The 19,392-nt window shown below is 45.4% G+C and overlaps 1 protein-coding gene across 4 annotated transcripts in view; it reads right to left on the bottom strand.

Moving 5' to 3' along the window:
• Positions 1 to 19,392, bottom strand: part of LOC125456928 (1-acyl-sn-glycerol-3-phosphate acyltransferase gamma-like) — a 65,940-nt gene that overhangs the window by 20,792 nt on the left and 25,756 nt on the right. For 3 of the 4 annotated variants that reach the window (XM_048540522.2, XM_048540523.2, XM_048540524.2), the window contains exons 2-4: positions 2,472 to 2,696; positions 1,626 to 1,795; positions 887 to 1,048 (exon numbers count right to left, since the gene is read on the bottom strand). In XM_048540522.2, the coding sequence (XP_048396479.1) occupies positions 887 to 1,048; positions 1,626 to 1,795; positions 2,472 to 2,649 (510 nt within the window). In that variant the 5' untranslated portion in view covers positions 2,650 to 2,696. Of the gene's footprint in view, positions 1 to 886; positions 1,049 to 1,625; positions 1,796 to 2,471; positions 2,697 to 4,841; positions 4,957 to 19,392 lie in introns of those variants that run through there. The other variant, XM_048540525.2, reaches the window with a different exon arrangement.

The following is a 19,392-nucleotide window of genomic DNA, read 5'->3' as shown; positions in this document are numbered from 1 at the left end:
CATTCACACCGACCCGACACACCCTGCGGTACTGGCCCGCACACACACACCGACCCGACCCACCTTGCGGTAAGGGGTTCCGCACACACACACCGACTTGACCCACCCTGGGTTACAGGGTCCCACACACTCACACCGACCCGACCCACCCTGCGGTACGGAGTCCGGCACACACACACCGACCCGACCCGACCCGGCCCACCCTGGCATACAGAGACCCACACACACCCTGACCCGACACACCCTGGGGTACAGGTACTCGCGCACACAACAACCCGACCCACCCTGGTTCGTGGTCCCACACATTGACTTGTACAAGATTAAGACAAAGAGAAACTCTTCCCATCAGGTGACAGCATAAGGACTCAGGCACAGAATCACATATTTTGGGGGAAAAGAGGTGCAGCTGGGAGGATGATGGTGAACAGTTTTACACAGTAAGCGGTCATAACTGGAGCTTATCCACAGAGTATTTTTGGAAGAAGAGATCAACAAATGGTTTCAAAAGGAACAGAACCAGATATTGCTGGGGAAACTCAGCAGTTCTGAAGAAGGTTCACCAGATTTTAATCATTAACTCTGCTTTCTCTCCACAAATACTGCCAGATCTGCCCAACTTCTCTCGCGATTTCTGCTTCTTTTTCAGCCTTCCAGCATCAGCAGTTCTTTGTTTTCTTTAAATGATTTCAAAAGCAAACTGAAGGGAATAAATGTCTGGGCTTTGGGATAGAGCGGACGGGAATGAATTGATAGATTTGTTCTAGGGAGAGTTGGCAGAGCTGGGCTGAGTTGGCTCCTTGTGCTGGAATGACTCTTGGAGATACTTGTACTTTCTCTATCGTTCCCTGGAGGTGCATGTAGTTTTTGGAACCAGCAGTGTACTCACCCACATGTACTCTGGGTAGTCCCGCAATGCCTTCAGTCCATTTACGACTGTCTCTCTGTCCTCATCCCAACGACGTTTACAGAAAACAATCTCCAAGAAATACCATGTCCATCCGATCAGAGGTACATAAAGCAATTCCTTCTTCGCCAACACCTTGGAGCTCTGTAGGCATCAAGGCAGTGAATAAAACCACAGAAATACCCAACAATGAAGGTGGCTCCCTGTGACTCAAAGATCTTCACAAGCTGCCCTTCCTACCACTTCTGCCCATAACTCACCCCACTTCCATCTCCTCATCGCCACAGCTCCACCCGTATACATCTACCCAGGCAACTGCGAGCCAAACACATATGGTCAGGTCTGCAGCACTGTCCTGCCTGAAGTCCAACTCAGGATAACTCAGTTGTGGACGTTGTCAATTTTGCACAACCCATGACTACGAACACCACCCCCACCCCCTGATCTTGCAAAGCCCCACACAAACAGTGTTAATTGAAATGATATAGCATACACAGCAAGAATAAAACACGAAGATCGGGGCACAGATAAAGGCCAGGAACCTGGGAAGGAGGAGAGGAGAGGAATCAGCACAGAGATGTTCTAAACAAACAGCCGAGAACTGCAGACAGCAGCATGAGAAAGGAAGGAGGAATTAAAGCATGCGTGGGGCTCTCACTTCCTACAGGGTTTTGAAGACAGCAACTTAAAATACAAGAGATAAAAGGTGAATGTTACTGACCCCCAGAACGCCGTGTCTCTCACACATGGCCCAACCGCAGAGGAAGTCAATCTCAAAATTGTGATTTAAGATGACAATAACATGCTCCTTGCCAAATTGGTCGACCGTGGCCTGGTTAGTGAAAAGTGTACATTCCGTGCCAGACCACCATTCCAGCAGCAAGACCAGCTCTAGAGACATAGAGGGAAGACGGCCAAATTACCAAGGGCAACGGCAGCTGAAACAGACCAAGACCTACACTCATCAAGCTCGCTACAGCAGACAATTAACACCATACATTTCCAAAGCCAGGCAGGAAACCATTCTCAGCACCACGTTGAGGAAAAGGCAGAGAATGTTAAACACCTCATCCAAAAGAAACCATCTGGCTATCTTAAAAGCATTTCTCCAGTTCTATGTACAAACAAACCTTACACTATTCTTCAAGGAAAATTAAAGCTCCCTCTGCACTGTCCCCATTAACACTGCCAGTACAGGAGAGCACAGGGTACCCCACAGAATAAAGCTCCCTCTACACTGTCCCCATCAAACACTGCCAGGATAAGGATAGCATCGGGTTAGATACAGAGTAAAAGATCTCTCTGCTCTTCACAACTGGAAGTAAGGCTCCCTCTATCCCGATCAAACAATTGCTACCCATGAATGCTCAGGGCCAGTTTTCCTTTTTGGATAGCAGCCCGGTTACGCAGTGTCCTATATGGTTATTGGTGTTGAGGCAAGAATTGAGTAAACTCTAGTAACAGTGTGGGCTGGCTTTACACCCTGGTTAACAAGCAGCCTCTCCCATTTACAATAAACTGAAAGGTGTGCCCTGCACAGTCAGGCTCAGCTGTGAGCAATACTCACGGCTCCACAGTGAGTAAGCAAGTCGACAGTTGAGATGTCGATACAGTTGTTTGTTGATGGGCCAGATGGGGAGAGTGCAAAGTTGGATGAAGTTGATGCAGATGCCACTGACGACGAACACAAATCCAAGTAAAAGATGAATGAGGAACTGAGTCTTCAGGTAGGCGATTACACTCATGGTTTAATCAGAAACGTTTACAAGGCCCCTCACTCAGAATAACCGTCCTGGAAAAGAGGGAGGGGGGAGAAAACAGATCATCAATTTAACTGTGACATTACAGCATAGTCATCCAACCTCCAGCAAAGTTTCAGGCCCTTTGGCCCACCCACTAAACTCACAAATCTCCGCCTTGGTTATTCTGCCAATCACCACAAAACTGTGCCCACTGTCCCACTGAACAGTAAATCAGTTTAAGGTGAGGAGAAGGATTGAGAGCAATTAGCAGCTGCAGATCACATTGTTGAGGGAAGGAGCACATGTGTCTTCTGTGTGTTAACCAATCCTCAATCTGTGCTAATATGTTATCCCCAATACCAGGAGCTCTTATCTTGCGTAATAACCTTTTATGTTGCACTTTATCAAATAGAGGGTAGGTCACGGAGTATGTTCAAGGCTGTGTTAGATATTTGGTGGAGAAGGGAGTCCAGGGTTTTGAGGAGCAGACAAGAACATGGGGTCAAAAACCTGATGCAATCAGACATGATCTTTCAAATGAGCAGGCCTGATACGACGAAAGGCCACTTTGCTCTCATTTATGTTCCATCTGCTGACTAGTGCAACAGACCAGAGTTCATCACCCGCTCAGCCTGCAGACTGCATCCCTGGCTATCAGTAGGGACTCTGATAAGGCACACAACTAATTCCACGTGGATAGCAAAAAGCTTTTTCCCAGAGGGGGGGACTCAATTACTAGGGGTCAAGAGTTCAAAGTGAGAGGAGGAAAGTTTAAGGGAGATATGCGTGGAAAGTTCTTTACGCAGAGGGTGGAGGGTGCCTGGAACGCATTGCCAGCGGAGGTGGTAGACGCAGACATGTTAGCGTCTTTTAAGATATATTTGGACAGGTACATGGATGGGCAGGGAGCAAATGGACACAGACGGTTAGAAAATAGATGGCAGGTTAGACAGAGGATCTTGATCGGCACAGGCTTGGAGGGCCGAAGGGCCTGTTCCTGTGCTGTAGGTTTCTTTGTTTCTTTGTGTCCTGATGGGGGATCAGTCACTCGAGCTGATTCTGAACAACAGTCAGCTAAATTGCTGTGTCCAGCCAGGATAGCAGCTCTATCCTTTACTAAGGCCTGGGCCAGTGCCTCACTTGCACCTTCTGAAAGAGTGCTGACGTTTATCAAGCTCTGTGGAAGAGATCTGGGCAGCAGGTACACACAAATGAAAACGACTCCTTCACACAAATGGTAAGCATCATGTTAGAGCACTGTTTAATAAACAGCCCACTGTAGCACATTGAGAGAGAGGAGTGAACAAGCAATTCATTCTATTTGTAGTTTTAATATGATTATTATAGAATTTGCTCAGCTGCTGCAGACTGCAAAGACTCTGTAGCTCAGAACCACTGAATCGTTACGGACCAGAAGCTGATGGTGTTTGTGCCATTCGACCACTTCGTCACCCTTCCTTGCCTGTTGTTCTTTTGCAAATAATCCTAAATTTCCTCTTGAAATCCTTGTTTGAACCTGTTTTCATCACACACTGACAGCACATTCCAGATCCTCACTACTTGCTGTGTAAGAAGATTTTCCTTATCTCACTATGGCTCCTTCATTGGTCACTTTTTAACTGTGCTCTTTAATATTCAGTCATTTCAATTAATCAGTCCAGCCTTCTCATGACTTTAAATACCTTAACCAGAACACAGGAAAACAATCCCAACTTCTCCACCTATCTTCATCATTGATGTTCCTCATCCCTGGAATCATTCTCATAATCTTCTTCTGCACTCTCTCCAATGCATTCACATCCTTCCTATTGTTCAGTGCCCAGAACTGTGCATTATACTCTATTTTAGGTCGAAGCAGTGTCTTATTGCCATAAAAACAAAGTTGCTGGAAAAGCTTAGCAGGTCTGGCAGCATCTGTGAAGGAGAAAACCAGAGTTAATGTTTTGGATCTGGCCACCCTTTCACAGAACTGTCTCATTGGTTCAATATCAGCTCCTTATTCCTGCACTCCATGTCCCTAATAATGAAGCTAGGGACACTGTCTATTTCATTAACTGCCCTCTCTAACTGTCCTGTCTCCTTTAATAATTTCTGTACACACACCAGCTTCTCTTGTTCCTGCACCCGCTCCCCTTTCAGAGTAGTACCTTGATTTTACACTGTCTCTCCTTGTTCTTTGTAGCAAAGTGTCTCACCTCATATTTCTCCACATTGAGATCCATCTGCCACCAACCTGTCCACTCCACCAACCTGGCAATGTCCTTTTGACGTTCTACACCGTCCTCAGCTTACTGTTTAATGAAGTTTCATACCACTCATGAATTGTGCAGTGTACGCCAAGTGCACATCATTAATGCAAGAGGAAAAACAAAAGTCCTAATGTTAACCCTTGAGGAACTCCACAAAAAGGTCTGGTTAGGGATAGTCAGCAAGGATTTGTGCGTGGGAAGTCATGTCTGACCAATCTTTTAGAGTTTTTCAAAGAGGTAACCAAGAGGATGGATGAGGATAGGGCAGTGGATGTTGTCTGTAAGGACTTCAGTAAGGCCTTTGATAAGGTCCCACATGGCAGGCTAGTCATGAAGGTTAGGTTGCATGGGAACCTGGGAGAGCGATCTAATTGAATTCAATAGTAGGAAGCAGAGGGTGATGGTTGAAGGTTGTTTCTTGGACTGGAGGCCTGTGACTAGTGGTGTGCCACAGGGGTCAGTGATGGGACCTTTGTTTTTTGTTATTTACATAAATGATCTGGATATGAATTTCCAAGGCATGATTAATAAGTTTGCAACATTAGGAGGTACTACCCACTAACAGCAAAGAAGGTTATCAAAAATTACAGGGGGATCTTGATCAGTTGGGGAAGTGGGCTGAGGATTGGCAAATACAATCCAATACAGATAAGTGTGAGATGTTGCACTTTGGAAAGTCATACAAAGGTAAGATTTAAACAGTAAATGGTAAGGTCCTGAGGAGTGTTGTGGAACAGAGGGACCAAGGAACACAAGTACATAGTTTGTTGAAAGCGGTGTCAAACGCGGATAGGATGGTGAAGAAGTCATTTAGCATGCTGGCTTTCATCTGTCGAGGTACTGAGTATAGGAATTGAGATGTTTTATCACAGATATATATTGTTGTTGAGGCCACACTTGGAGTATTGTGTACAGTTTTGGTCACCCTGTTATAGGAAAGACATAGTTAAACTGTGAAGTGTGCAAAGAAAATTTACGAGAATGTTGCCAGAACTAGTAGGCCTGAGTTGTAGAGAGTGGTTGTCCAGGATAGGACTTTATTCCTTGGAAGGTAGGAGAATGAAGGGTGACCTTATCAAGGTGCATAAAATCATGAGTGGGATAGATAGGATGAATGCATATAGTCTTTTTCTCAGCGATGGGGAATTGAAAACTAGAGGCATAGGTTTAAGGTGAGAGGGGCAAGATTTAAGAAGGACCTGAGGAATAACTTCTTCACACAGGCAGTGGTGCATATATGGAATGGGCTGCCAGGGAAAGTAAATACCAGCCCAGCTCTTCCCCTCCACCCACTGCATTCCAAAACCAGTCCAACCTGTCTCTGCCTCCCTAACCTGTTCTTCCTCTCACCCATCCCTTCCTCCCACCCCAAGCCGCACCTCCATCTCCTACCTACTAACCTCATCCCACCTCCTTGACCTGTCCATCTTCCCTGGACTGACCTATCCCCTCCCTACCTCCCCACCTATACTCTCTCCACCTATCTTCTTTTCTCTCCATCTTTGGTCCGCCTCCCCCTCTCTCCCTATTTATTCCAGAACCCTCTCCCCATCCCCCTCTCTGATGAAGGGTCTAGGCCCGAAACATCAGCTTTTGTGCTCCTGAGATGCTCTTGGCCTGCTGTGTTCATCCAGCTTCACATTTTATTATCTTGGATTCTCCAGCATCTGCAGTTCCCATTATCCCTGCCAGAGAAAGTGGTTGAGGCAGGTATAACAGTGACATTTAAGAACATTTCAATAGGTACATGGATTGGAAGAGTTTAGACGGATACGGACCAAATACAGGCAATTGGAACTAGCTGAGTGGGTACCATGGTCAGCATGGACCAGTTTGGGCCGAAGGGCCTATTTCCATGCTGTATTACTTTGTGACTCGAAATCTTATCTGAAACACATCCGTTATCCATTACTCTGCTGCCCGTCATTCAGCTCATTTTTGATCCATGTTGGCATTGCTCCTTTTATTCCATAGACTTGAACTTTTTGGGTGGCACTGTACCGAAGCCCTTTGGGAGCCAATGTACACTAAATCAAAAACATTATCCTGGAGATAGTAAGGACTGCAGGTGCTGGAAGCTAGAGTCAACAAATATGGAGCTGGAAAAGCACAGAAGGTCAGACAGCATTGGAGGAGCTGTCTGACCTGCTGTGTTTTTCCAGCTCTACAGTCATTGACAACAGCATTACCGTTAGCAATACATTCTGCTACTGGTTCAAAAAAAAACCCCAGCAAGTTAATGAAACATAATCTTCCCTGAAGACATCCATGCTGGTTCTCTTTACTTAACCCAGATTTGTCCATGTAACTATTAACTTTGCTCCAAATTATTGTTACAAGTTTTTCAGCCAATGAGGGTTAACTGACTGGTTTATAGTTGCTTGGTCTATCCTTCCAGCCTATTTTGAACAAGGGGGTGGAATGATCTGTAATCTTCAGGCATCTGGCACAAGTTCAAATCCAAGGAAGACTGGAAGATTATGCCCAGTGTCTCTGCAATTTCTATTCTCACTTTTCTTATGATCATGGTTGGCATCTGATCTGCTCCTAATGCCTCGGACACTTGGCCACTTTAAGTACAGACAGGCTATGCAATACTACCTCATTAATTGTAAAATCTTATCATACGAAATACCTCAGCATTGGCCTTTCGCTCCAAATATACTCCTTCCGTTTCTCTGATTTCTCTTCTTACCTTCCCATCTGAACATTCTACAATCAGTCTAGTTCTCAACTTTATTTCCAACTGGACATCTGTCATGAGCATAGTCTTCTTCTTTATCAGCATTTCTTCCATAGAATCCCAACAGCATGGATCAGCATCGGATCAGCGCTGAGCAAAGAGCATCTCATCCAGACACACCTCCCACCCTATCCCCATTACCCTGCATAACCCATGGCCAATCCACCCAGCCTGCACATCATTAGTCACTAAGGATTATTTCCCATGGCCAATGCACCTAATCTTCACATCCCTCAACGCTATGGGCAATTCAGCATGGCCAATCCACCATGCCAGCACATCTCTGAAGTGTGGGAGGAAACCAGAGCACCTGGAGGAGCAGACATGGGGAGAATGTGCAAACTCCACACAGACAGTTGCCCGAGGGTGGAACTGAACCAAAATCCCGGCGCTGTGAGGCAGCAGCGCTAACCACGAAGCCACCGTGTTCCACAGTGTCATTCAAGAAGCTCTGGTTTTGTATATCTTAACTTTCCCATTAGAATAAATATACCTAAACTGAGCCCAAAAAATCTTTCTTTCAAGGGTGTGCTCCTGAAATGCTGCTTGGCCTGCTGTGTTCATCCAGCCTCACATTTTATTATCTTGGAATTCTCCAGCATCTGCAGTTCCCATTATCTCAGCCCACTGTTCAGCTGGTTTATCCCATAAACCTTTGACTCCAATATTTCCCACCCAGATCCTTCCTTGTCTCATTGACATCCCTCCAATTAAGTCACAATCTGAGGATAAGGAGTTGACCATTTAAAGGCCAAGATGAGGAAAAACGTCATTAATCTCAGAGAGTTGTAATCGTTTGAATTCTCGACACAGATGCCCTGAGGATGGCACGGGCACAAAACGTACTCTGGGTGGGGGATTTCAATGTCCACCACCAAGACTGGCTCGGCAACAGTACTACTGATTGGGCTGGTCGGGTCCTAAAGGACATCGCTGCTAGACTGGGTCTGCGGCAGGTAGTGAGGGAACCAACAAGAGGGAAAAACATACCTGACCTTATCCTCACCAATCTGCCAGCTGCAGTTGTATCTGTCCATGACAGTATCGGTAAGAATGACCATCACTCAGTCCTTGTGGAGACAAAGTCCCACCTTCACATTGAGAATAACCTCCATCGTGTTGTGTGACACTATCATCGTGCTCAATGGGACAGACTTCACACAGATTTACCAACTCAAGACTGGGCATCCATGAGGGGCTGCGGGCCATCAACAGCAGCAGGACTGTACTCCAGCACAATCTATAACCTCATGACCCGGCACATCCCCCACTCAACTATTACCATCAAACCAGGGGATCAACCCTGGTTCAATGGAGAGTGCAGGAAAGCATGCCAGCAGCAGCACCAGGCACACCTAAAAACAAGGCAACTGCCTGGTGAAGCAGAGATAATGGGAACTGCACATGCTGGAGAATTCCAAGATAATAAAATGTGAGGCTGGATGAACACAGCAGGCCAAGCAGCATCTCAGGAGCACAAAAGCTGACGTTTCGGGCCTAGACCCTTCATCAGAGAGGGGGATGGGGAGAGGGAGCTGGAATAAATAGGGAGAGAGGGGGAGGCGGACCGAAGATGGAGAGTAAAGAAGATAGGTGGAGAGAGTATAGGTGGGGAGGTAGGGAGTGGATAGGTCAGTCCAGGGAAGACGGACAGGTCAAGGAGGTGGGATGAGGTTAGTAGGTAGCTGGGGGTGCGGCTTGGTGTGGGAGGAAGGGATGGGTGAGAGGAAGAACCGGTTAGGGAGGCAGAGACAGGTTGGACTGGTTTTGGGATGCAGTGGGTGGGGGGGAAGAGCTGGGCTGGTTGTGTGGTGTAGTGGGGGGAGGGGACGAACTAGGCTGGTTTAGGGATGCAGTAGGGGAAGGGGAGATTTTGAAGCTGGTGAAGTCCACATTGATACATTAGGCTGCAGGGTTCCCAGGCGGAATATGAGTTGCTGTTCCTGCAACCTTCGGGTGGCATCATTGTGGCACTGCAGGAGGCCCATGATGGACATGTCATCTAAAGAATGGGAGGGGGAGTGGAAATGGTTTGCGACTGGGAGGTGCAGTTGTTTGTTGCGAACTGAGCGGAGGTGTTCTGCAAAGCGGTCTCCAAGCCTCCACTTGGTTTCCCCAATGTAGAGGGAGCCGCAACGGGTACAGTGGATGCAGTACACCACATTGGCAGATGTGCAGGTGAACCTCTGCTTAATGTGGAATGTCATCTTGGGGCCTGCGATTGCCTGGTGAAGCAAGTCAGGAGTGTGATGGAATACTCCCCATTTGCCTGGACAAGTGCAGCCCCAACAACACTCAAGAAGCTTGACACCATCCAGGACAAAACTGCCTGCTCTATTAGCAGCACATCCAACCTCTCAACCACTGACCCTCGGCTGCGACGTGTAATAGCAACAAGATACACTGCAGAAATGCAAAGATCTTGAGACAGCACCTTCCAAACACAACCATTTCCAGCTGGAAGTACAAGGCAGCAGGTGCGTGGCAACACTAGCCCGCACAAGTTCCCCTCCAAGCCAGTTATCATCCTGACCTGTTCCTTCACTGTCACAGGGTCAAAATTCTGGGATTCCCTCCCTAAGGGCATGCATTGACCTACAGCACGTGTACTGCAGCAATTGAAGAAGGCAGCTCACCATCACCTTCTCAAGGGCAATAAATCCTGGCCCAGCCAGAGATGTCTAAATACCATGAACGAATTAAGAAAAAAAGAGGGTATGGACACGCCATCATTAAAACTACTTCAGATACTGGAGTATAGGGCATTGAGGGGTGACCTTACTGAGGTTTTTAAAATCATTAGGAGCATAGATAAGGTGAATAACAAGGTCTTTTCACGGAGATGGTGAGAGTTCAAAACCCGAGGGCATAATTTTAAGGCGACAGAAGAAAGATTTCAAAGGCACCTGAGCAGTAACTTTATCCACATGTTTCGGGTATGGAATGAACTGCCAGAGGAAGTTGTTGATTCAGGTACATAGCATAGAACATAGAACATAATAGCGCAGTACAGGTCCTTCAGCCCTCAATGTTGCGCCAACCTCTGAAGCCAATCTGAAACAGTTTCAACATTTGGACAGGTACATGAATAGAAAAGGTTTAGAAGGATATAGGCCAAATGCTGACAAATGCGAATAGTTTAGTTTGGGAAAGCTGGTTGGTGTGGATAAATTAGACTGAAGGGGCTGTTTCCATGCTGTACGAGTCTATAATTGAGTGCTTTGGAGAACAGAGAGAAAATGGAGTTGAAGCCAACAATCAGCTATGATTGATGGAACAGAATGAGATGCTGAATGGTCTACTCCTAAATCTTATGATTACAAATGAGCATGTAAGCATGAAAACAAAATCAAGACTGTGCATGTTCATAAGGAAGACAATCGCCATGAAGGTACTTGCTCCCACAGACATTCAGTATTGGCAGTCAGTGCATAATTCTGCCCACTGTAGTGACTTCACAATGATACAGGATTGATAGCCCAAAATAGTGGGTCACAACTGCACTAGAGGATATAAAACAATTCTTTGGAAATCAGTAAAAAAATAAAGTTGTGCAATGAGCCACAATGAATCAGGCACCAGCAGGAAGTATTGCTTTTCCTCAGTGAGAGAAATTAGTTGTTTATGTTGTACTTATGTAAAACTACATGAGCTGATTCCTTAGTAAACATGTCACGCGAGAAGTGCCGACAGCAGGGTCATTACAAACTTGTCACAACTAAACCAGTATCCCTGAGCTCAAGGCTAACCACAAGTTCATGCAGTACCATGTTCCACATAGCACTCTGCTTAGGGTTTATATAAAGATTGAAAGAAAAGGACTGAAAATGCCAAAGTAGGTTGCTAAGCAACAGAAAGAGTAGTTTCCTAAAATGAAGGATTGTCACAGGCAAATTCAACGAATCACTCCATAATGAAAGTTGCTGAACAGCTTCTATACTGGAAAATCAGCTGAAATCCAACAAGGATTCATTATTCTTTGCAACTCAGTATGTGAGCCTATGACTTGGAGGATATCACTGACCGTTGTCAGTCCCAACACCTAGTTCCAACTCCATTCCAGAGACATCAGCAGTGAATTGTGAAAGGTTGAAGAGGATAGTGTGAGGCAAAGCCACCCTGTCGAAAGGACACTTGAAGGAGTGCTGACCTTTGGATAGTTCAGACTTCTGGGTTCTTACCCAATGTCTAGTCTCTCCTGTCAGGTGGATTTATTTGTGGAGAAATTAGGACATTTTACAACTGGATCAATATCTATTCTACCAAAAAACAAAACATTAAACTTGGAATTTCAAAAGGAAAATGCTGGCGATGGACATGTGGTTTAGTGAAATCAGTGGTGAAAAAAAGTTCAAGGCAGAGAAGTGTGAGGTGATATGTTTGCAGCATGCACACAGAGAGAGAATATTAAAAAAACAGGTGCAACTCTAAATAGGGTGGAGCACAACAAAAGGGTGTACAAATGCATGAGTCATTAAAGGTAACAGCATGGGTGAAGAACAGCGAGCAAAGCACACAGTATCGAGGCCACATTAATAATGGAATAGAGTAACTAAACAAGGTTATGATAAGCCGATATAAAACACCAGTTCGGCCTTACTTGGAGTACTGTGTACACTTCAGGAAGGGTGGACAAGTATGACAGAGAGTGCAGAAGTGGTTTAAAAGAATGGTTTCACAGCTAAGGAACCACAGTGATGAAAACAGATTCGAGAATGGTGGAATATACAGTCTGGAAGTGTGGGGGAGGCAGATTCACCGAGGGGTTAGGGTCTAGAACGTACTGTCTGAGAGTGTGGTGGGGGGCAGATTTACCGAGAGGTTAGGGTCTGGAAATATACTGACTGAGTGTGTGGGGGAGACAGGGTCACTCGAGGGGTCAGGGTCCAGAATCTACTATCTGAGAGTGTGGCGGGGGGCAGATTTACCGAGGGGTTAGGGTCTGAGATGTACTGTCTGAGAGTGTGGTGGGGGAGGCAGGTTCACCGAGGGGTTAGGGTCTGGAAATATACTGACTGAGTGTGTGGGGGAGACAGGTTCACTCGAGGGGTTAGGGTCTGGAATGTACTGTCTAAGGGTGTGGGGGAGGCAGGATCACTCGAGGGGTTAGGGTCTGGGATGTACTGTCTGAGAGTGTGGGGGAGGCAGGTTCAGTTCAGGATTTCAAGACGAAATGCATTATTATGCAAAGAGAATAAAATACACGGGGCTAAGGGGAGATGGTGCCAAGTGTCAGCAGTGGGTGAGTTGCATTTCAGAGAGTAACCACAGAGAGAACTGTGGATAGCCTCCTCCAGCAATGTGACCAGTCTGAAATTGTGAAGTTATGGCAGAAAACTTTAAAATTACTGAAAATTTATTGTCATTATCACAATTCTGTTTGTGAGACTGTGCTGTATGCAATGTGAGCACTGCCTTTCCAGCATCAAGAAAGTGACCACTTTTCAAAAAGCAGCCACAGTCACATCTATTTTTTCAGAGTTCTGAGGCCACGTAAGGTAGAGAGGAAGTGCAAGCTCTTCCTATCTGAACTTGCATAGAATCTGTTTGAGAATATGATCAGAAATGCTCTACTTATGGGCCACTTCTTCTCATTGCCCATACTTCACAGTCAGAGACTCAATGTCAGCAGCAGAACAGTGGCCTGTGCCCTCAATCTTACATCCTCAGCATGCCTCACCTTTCACTTGACCATACCAGAACGCATTCCCATTGCCAAGCACAGACCCACACACCACAGAACAAAACAGAAACCAGATGAAGCTTCTCTTGCATTTAACAATGTCAAGCTAATCATAACCCGCTATCAAACCAGTTCAAACTCTTGCATATCTCAATGAGGTCAATACAAATTCTTCTTAAACCCAGAGAATATCAGCCAGATACATCTGCCACTCCTAACATCGAGGAATAATCTATTATTGGTGGCACAAGTTTAGAGATGGTACCAAAGGGAAGGGGAACTAGCCAGATCAAATTCCAACAGTCTGCACAGGTCGGTGTGAACAAATACACAGCAATAAGATTGGGGAATAAATTAGAAAACTGCAAGACAGATAGCAAACACATAATGTGAGAAAGGAATAGGAATGGATAGCATGCTCCCTTCAGTCTGGCCGTTCAGTAAAAGCCACAAGGTGAACACACAGGGTTTTAGAACAATGCAGGGTTCAGCTGCAATGGGGGGATTTGAAGTTATCTTGGAATTCTCCAGCATCTGCAGTTCCCATTATCTCTGATACTATTTGAAGTTAGCTCCAGGTTGTTAACCTAAGGCCCTGGGTTAGGCAATCTCTATACTACTGCACACCTCAAATTATTTTAATAAGTGATGCCTGCACGACACAAAGGCCAGGCACTGATCAGTTCCAAGGAGAGGGAGTCTAACCACTGCCCCATGACGTTCAATGGCATTATTAGCACTGATTACCTCATAATCAACATCCTGGGGCTAACCATAAAAAAGACAGATCTGTTATAATATTTCAAAGACATTTGGGTAAGTACATGAATAGGAAAGGTTTGGAGGGATATGGGCCAAGTGAAGGCAGATGGGACTAGTTTAGTTTGGGTTTGTGGTCAGTGTAGACTGATTGGACCAAAGGGTCTGTTTCCATGCTGTATGACTCAATGACTTCTTCAACTCTTTCTCTCCCTTTTTCTCACCCATCATCGCCTCATCTAATTCTGGAAGCATCTGTTGGTTTTGACCATTTCCTGTCATAGTCTGTTCCACATTCTAGTGCTCAGAAATTTCTCTTATTTCCATATTGAATTTATTTCTGGCTGCAAGAGTAGGTCAGAGGCTCATAGGAACCCTGCAGCAAGTAAGTCACTTTCTGACTCTCTAAATGTGTTCATCATCTACAAGGCACATTCAGGAGTGCGAATGGAATACTCCCCACTTCCCTGGATGGGTGCAGCCCCAACGACACTCAAGAAGCTTGACACCATCCGGGACAAAGCAGCCGCTCGATCAGCACTACATCCACAAGCATCCACCACTGATGGTCTGTAGCAACAGTGTATACTATCTACAAGATGCACTGCAGAAATTCGGAACACAGGCTCAGTGGTGAGCACTGCTGCCTCACAGCGCCAGGGACCCAGGTTCAATTCCATCCTCGGGCAACTGTCTGTGTGGAGTTTGCACATCTCCCCCGTGTCTGTGTGGGTTTCCTCTGGGTGCTCTGGTTTCCTCCCAAAGATGTGCAGGCTGGGTGGATTGGCCATGCTAAATTGCCCATAGTGTCCGGGGATGGGTCGGGGGCAGGGGGGCAGTGATACTCTTGACAGTCAGTGTGGACTTGTTCTGAGGAAGGGTCACTGGTCCCGAAACGTTAACTCTGTTTTCTCCTCCACAGATGCTGTTAGACCTGCCGAGCTTTTCCAGAAACTTTGTTTTTATTCTTGATTTACAGCATCTGCAGTTCTTTTCGCTTTTAGAAATTAGGTGACCTTGGTTTTCAGAGTCTAGTGTCTTTGGAACTCTCTTCCGGAGAAGATGGTGAAAGCGGAGCCTGGAATATTTTTGAGGAAGCAGTGGATAGTTTCTTAATGAGCCAAAGTAGTGTCAAACAAGTAGTGGTAGCAAAGCAGCCATGATCTTACTGAATGGTAGAGTAAGCTTGAGGGACCAAATGGCTTACACCTGATCCATGCTTGTATATACATTCGTGTGAAAGATGAAAATTGATATAGCACAGAAACAGGTGACTGGGAACAAACAAACGAATGCTGGGCTATGAATAACACTCTCATCTTCTCCCTTTCTAGTACCACCCCAACAACTCTTTCTATTCCTTTTTCCTCACCATTTACCCTGTCTCTTTTTAGGTGGACCAGTTTGCTTCAACCACATCCTGTGGTGATCAGTTTCACATTCTAACAGCACAGAAGTTTCTCCCAAACTGAAGTTAATTGTAACTGCAATATCTTGTTAAATACACATTCTCTCCAAATCTACCTTGTCTAACCTACGCATCAAATCTCCCACAATTCTCTGTTCTCAGAAACATGCCCCCAGCCTATTCAATCTTTCCAGGCAGCAACCAGCTCTCTGGTTGCAGTATCATTCTTAATTTTTTATGTTTTTCCATTTCCTTGTGTTCTCTTCATTCTTTTCACAGTAAGGAGTACCGAACTTTCCACAGGAATCAAAGTGTGATCTGAACCAAGTAATATTTACAACGGAGGAGATGAATAGTTTGAAGGAAGTTCTGGGGATGATAGTTTGTGGACAGGGATGTAATAAAATTAATGTCAGTAAAATATCAGTAATGAGGAAATTAGTGGAATTAAAGAGTGAAAAATCCCAGGTTTCAATCCAAAGCGTGTTAAAAGAAGCAGGGAAATTGATGTAAACTTTCAGAGTTCCTGAGATTCTGGTTTGGAAAATTGTACATCACTTCACTTTTTAAGAAGGGCAAAAAAGGAAAGTGAGGGAATTACAGACCAGTTAGCCTGACATAGTTGGAGAGAATTTGTTGGAGTCCATAATCAAGGATGGGGTAACTGAACAGCTTGAGAATTTTCAGTTAATCAGGGAGAACCAGCATGGATTCACAACAGGCAGGTCATGCCTGACAAACCTCAATGTTTTAGAACCACAGCAATGATACAGCACAGGTAGCAGCCATTCAGCCTATCTTATCCGTGTTGATTCAAAGACACCCAGATGCCCTTTCTAATCCCATCTCCATGCACAGTGCCCATAGCCATGCAAGTTACAGCACTTCAGGTGTAGATCTCAGTAAGTTTCAGAAGAGTGTAGGGTTTCTGCATCCACCACCAACTCAGGTAGCAAATTTCAGACACGCACCACCCTCTGTGCAAAACAAAAATTCCTCACATCCTTTCGAACCTTTCTGCCACTTTGCTTCAATCTGTGAGCCCTGGTTTTTGAACTCTCTGCCAAGGGAAACAGGTTTCTCCTGTCTACGCTATCTCTACCCCTCACAGTTTTGTATACCTCAATCATGTTACGCTTCAGCCTTCTCTGTTCCAAGGAAAAGAACACCAACTTCTCCAATCTCTCCTCATAGCGACAATTCTCCAGCACTGGCAACATTCCAGAAAATTGTCTTTGCACTTTCTCCAATGCGATTGCATCCTTCTTGTAATGTAGTGACCAGAACTACACACAATATGCCAGCTAAAGAGGTGACTAAGGTAGTGAACAGGGGAATGGCTGTGGATGTTGTTTATTAAATGCCTTCTGAAAGTCCGCATAAAGTCCTACATGACAGGCTTTTAATTGAAGCAATAGCCCATGAACTGAGGGCCAGTTACTGATACAGCTGGGATGTGGTTTAGTGAGCGAAAGGAGCAGAGGGATAAATAGGTAGGTACTCAAATTGGCAGGATGTGAGCAGTGATGTCCCACAAGGATCTGTGTTGGAGCCTCAATTATTGACATTATTTATTAGCTTGGATAATGACAAAGGAAGTCATACATCCAAAGTTAAACAGCACTGGAGACATCATTAAATTACAAAAAGATATTGATAAACTAAGTGAATGGGCAAAAACTGTAGCAGATGGATTTGAATGTAAGCATGTTTGAGGTTATCCAATTTAGATCGGAAAAGGATCGATCAGGGCACTGAAATAGCTCCACAGAGGACAGTATTCAGTCACCAAGTCCCCCTTTATTTACATGTAGAGAGCCCTTCACACAATCCAGCTCCCTCAGAGACAGCTCTGAGTGAACTGAATGTCTGACAGTTCTGTTTATATCTGTCAGCCAGGACTCCCTGATTGGACCAGATTAACAGCCCCAATCAGGGAACTCATGTTATGAGATCCACTTGGCTGATCTCAATACAATCACTACATCTCTCCCGATCTGAGTCCTACCACACAGGCCACTTCTGTTTTGAGTAGCTCCTCCTGGGCCATTTTAGCACTGGGTCACATTCCTTCTAACTCTGCCTCATACGGGTGGTAGGTAACAAACCTGACTGCATCTAGTGCCCGCAGCATCTCGGAAGAAATTCACTCCGATTCTCAGGTGGCAAAAGTGTCAAGGCAGCGGTACCTGACGTGTCCATCTCAGATTGCGAGGTACCTTCAACCCTTAATGGGAAGGGAGAACCCACGGGTACTGGAACAGTCAGAAAGGCTGTTGAGGAGCCAGGCACATTTTGCTCCTGCACCATTTGTGAGTTGCAGCTTTTATATGGTCCACATGGTTGTTCAGGACCAGAACACCTATCCGAACTTTGTACAACATGGGCCTGAGCTTGCATCGACTGTGACATTCCTGTGGTTCCTAAACCAAACTTCATCCCCCTGAAGTAAACCGTCTCCCTCGCTTAACGGAGTCTTGTGTCTGGGATTGGCGTTCCTGACGCTATTTCATCCCGCCCATTCCTCAAGGTGTGGGAAACTCAGATTTAACCTTGTTCAGACTCTTCTCCCCATTAACCACTCTGTTGGTTGCATGAAGCCTGCTCCTGTAACCAAATAGGAACCAGGACAGTTTGGTATCTAGTGAAACTGTAGGCTGTGTTTTTTAAGCCTGCCTTCAAAGTTTGGACTGCACTTTCTGCCAGACTATTGGATGATCCATGTTGTGGAGCTGTCCTTATATGCTGAATACCATTCAACTTTAGGAAATACTCAAATCCCCTCCTGGTAAATGCTGGCCCATTATCTGTGACCAACATTTTGGGAGTCCTTGCACTACAAAAGAGCACAGAATTTTCTATCGCTGTCCCTGAGTTTGATGAATGAACTATATGCACATTCAGCCACTTTGAGTGGGCGCCCACAATGACTAAGAACATTGAGCCCGTGAAACAATCTGCACTGTTGACATGTAACCAAGTCCAGGGTTTACCCAGCCATGTTAGGGGAGCTGCTGGCTATATTTTTGTCCTTGTTAGCACTCTGAGCACTGCCCTACCAACATAGCAATGCCTGAATACAATCTTGGCCACCAGACATAACTTAGTCATACAGCATGGTAACAGACCCTTCAGTCCAACTGGTCCCACCCACCTGTGTTTGGTCCATATACCACCAAACCTTTCCTATTCATGTGCTATTCGGTTATATCCCTAGTTTTGAATTTACCCACCCTAGAGAAAAGACCTTTACTAGTCACTTTAACTATGCTCCTCATGATTTGAAAACCTCTATAAATCAGTGAAAAATGTCCCAGTTGATTTAGCTTATTTTTATACCTCAAACCCTCCATTCCTGGCAACACTGTAGTAAATCTTTTCTGAACCCTCTCCAGTTTAATAATATCATTCCTACAACAGGGCAACCAGAACTGCACACAGTGCTCCAGAAGAGGCCTCACCAACATCCTGTACAACCTCAACATGACATCTCAACTCCTGCACTTAAAGGCCTGAGCATTGAAGGCAAGGGTGCTAAACGCCTGAACTTCTCACCAACATCTTCATCTTGGAAACCCATTGATGATCCTGATAGATTTCGGCCAATATCTGATGGCAACCTTTGCTCAGGACAATCACTCTTGCTTCCCGTAACAATATGCCGACTTCTACTGTGATCTGGTCTCTCTGGGTCCAAAAAAGTTTCAATTCTGGTTGCGATGGCCCTTTGTTTCCCCCAACATCACCAGTTGCTTCAGTTTTGCCAGGACCCGATTTTTCTGTGTCTATAGTCTGATGCTGTCAGCTGTGACTGGATGTATTTCCAGAAAATTTAAAATAATAAGGTGGTACATCTGTCTGTGGGAGGTGGCTCAATGCATCTACATTTGCTATTTGGTCTCCC

This window comes from Stegostoma tigrinum, chromosome 12, assembly GCF_030684315.1.
Source record: "Stegostoma tigrinum isolate sSteTig4 chromosome 12, sSteTig4.hap1, whole genome shotgun sequence".
Lineage (NCBI taxonomy): Eukaryota > Metazoa > Chordata > Chondrichthyes > Orectolobiformes > Stegostomatidae > Stegostoma > Stegostoma tigrinum.
This window is presented reverse-complemented; position numbering and strand designations above follow the sequence as displayed.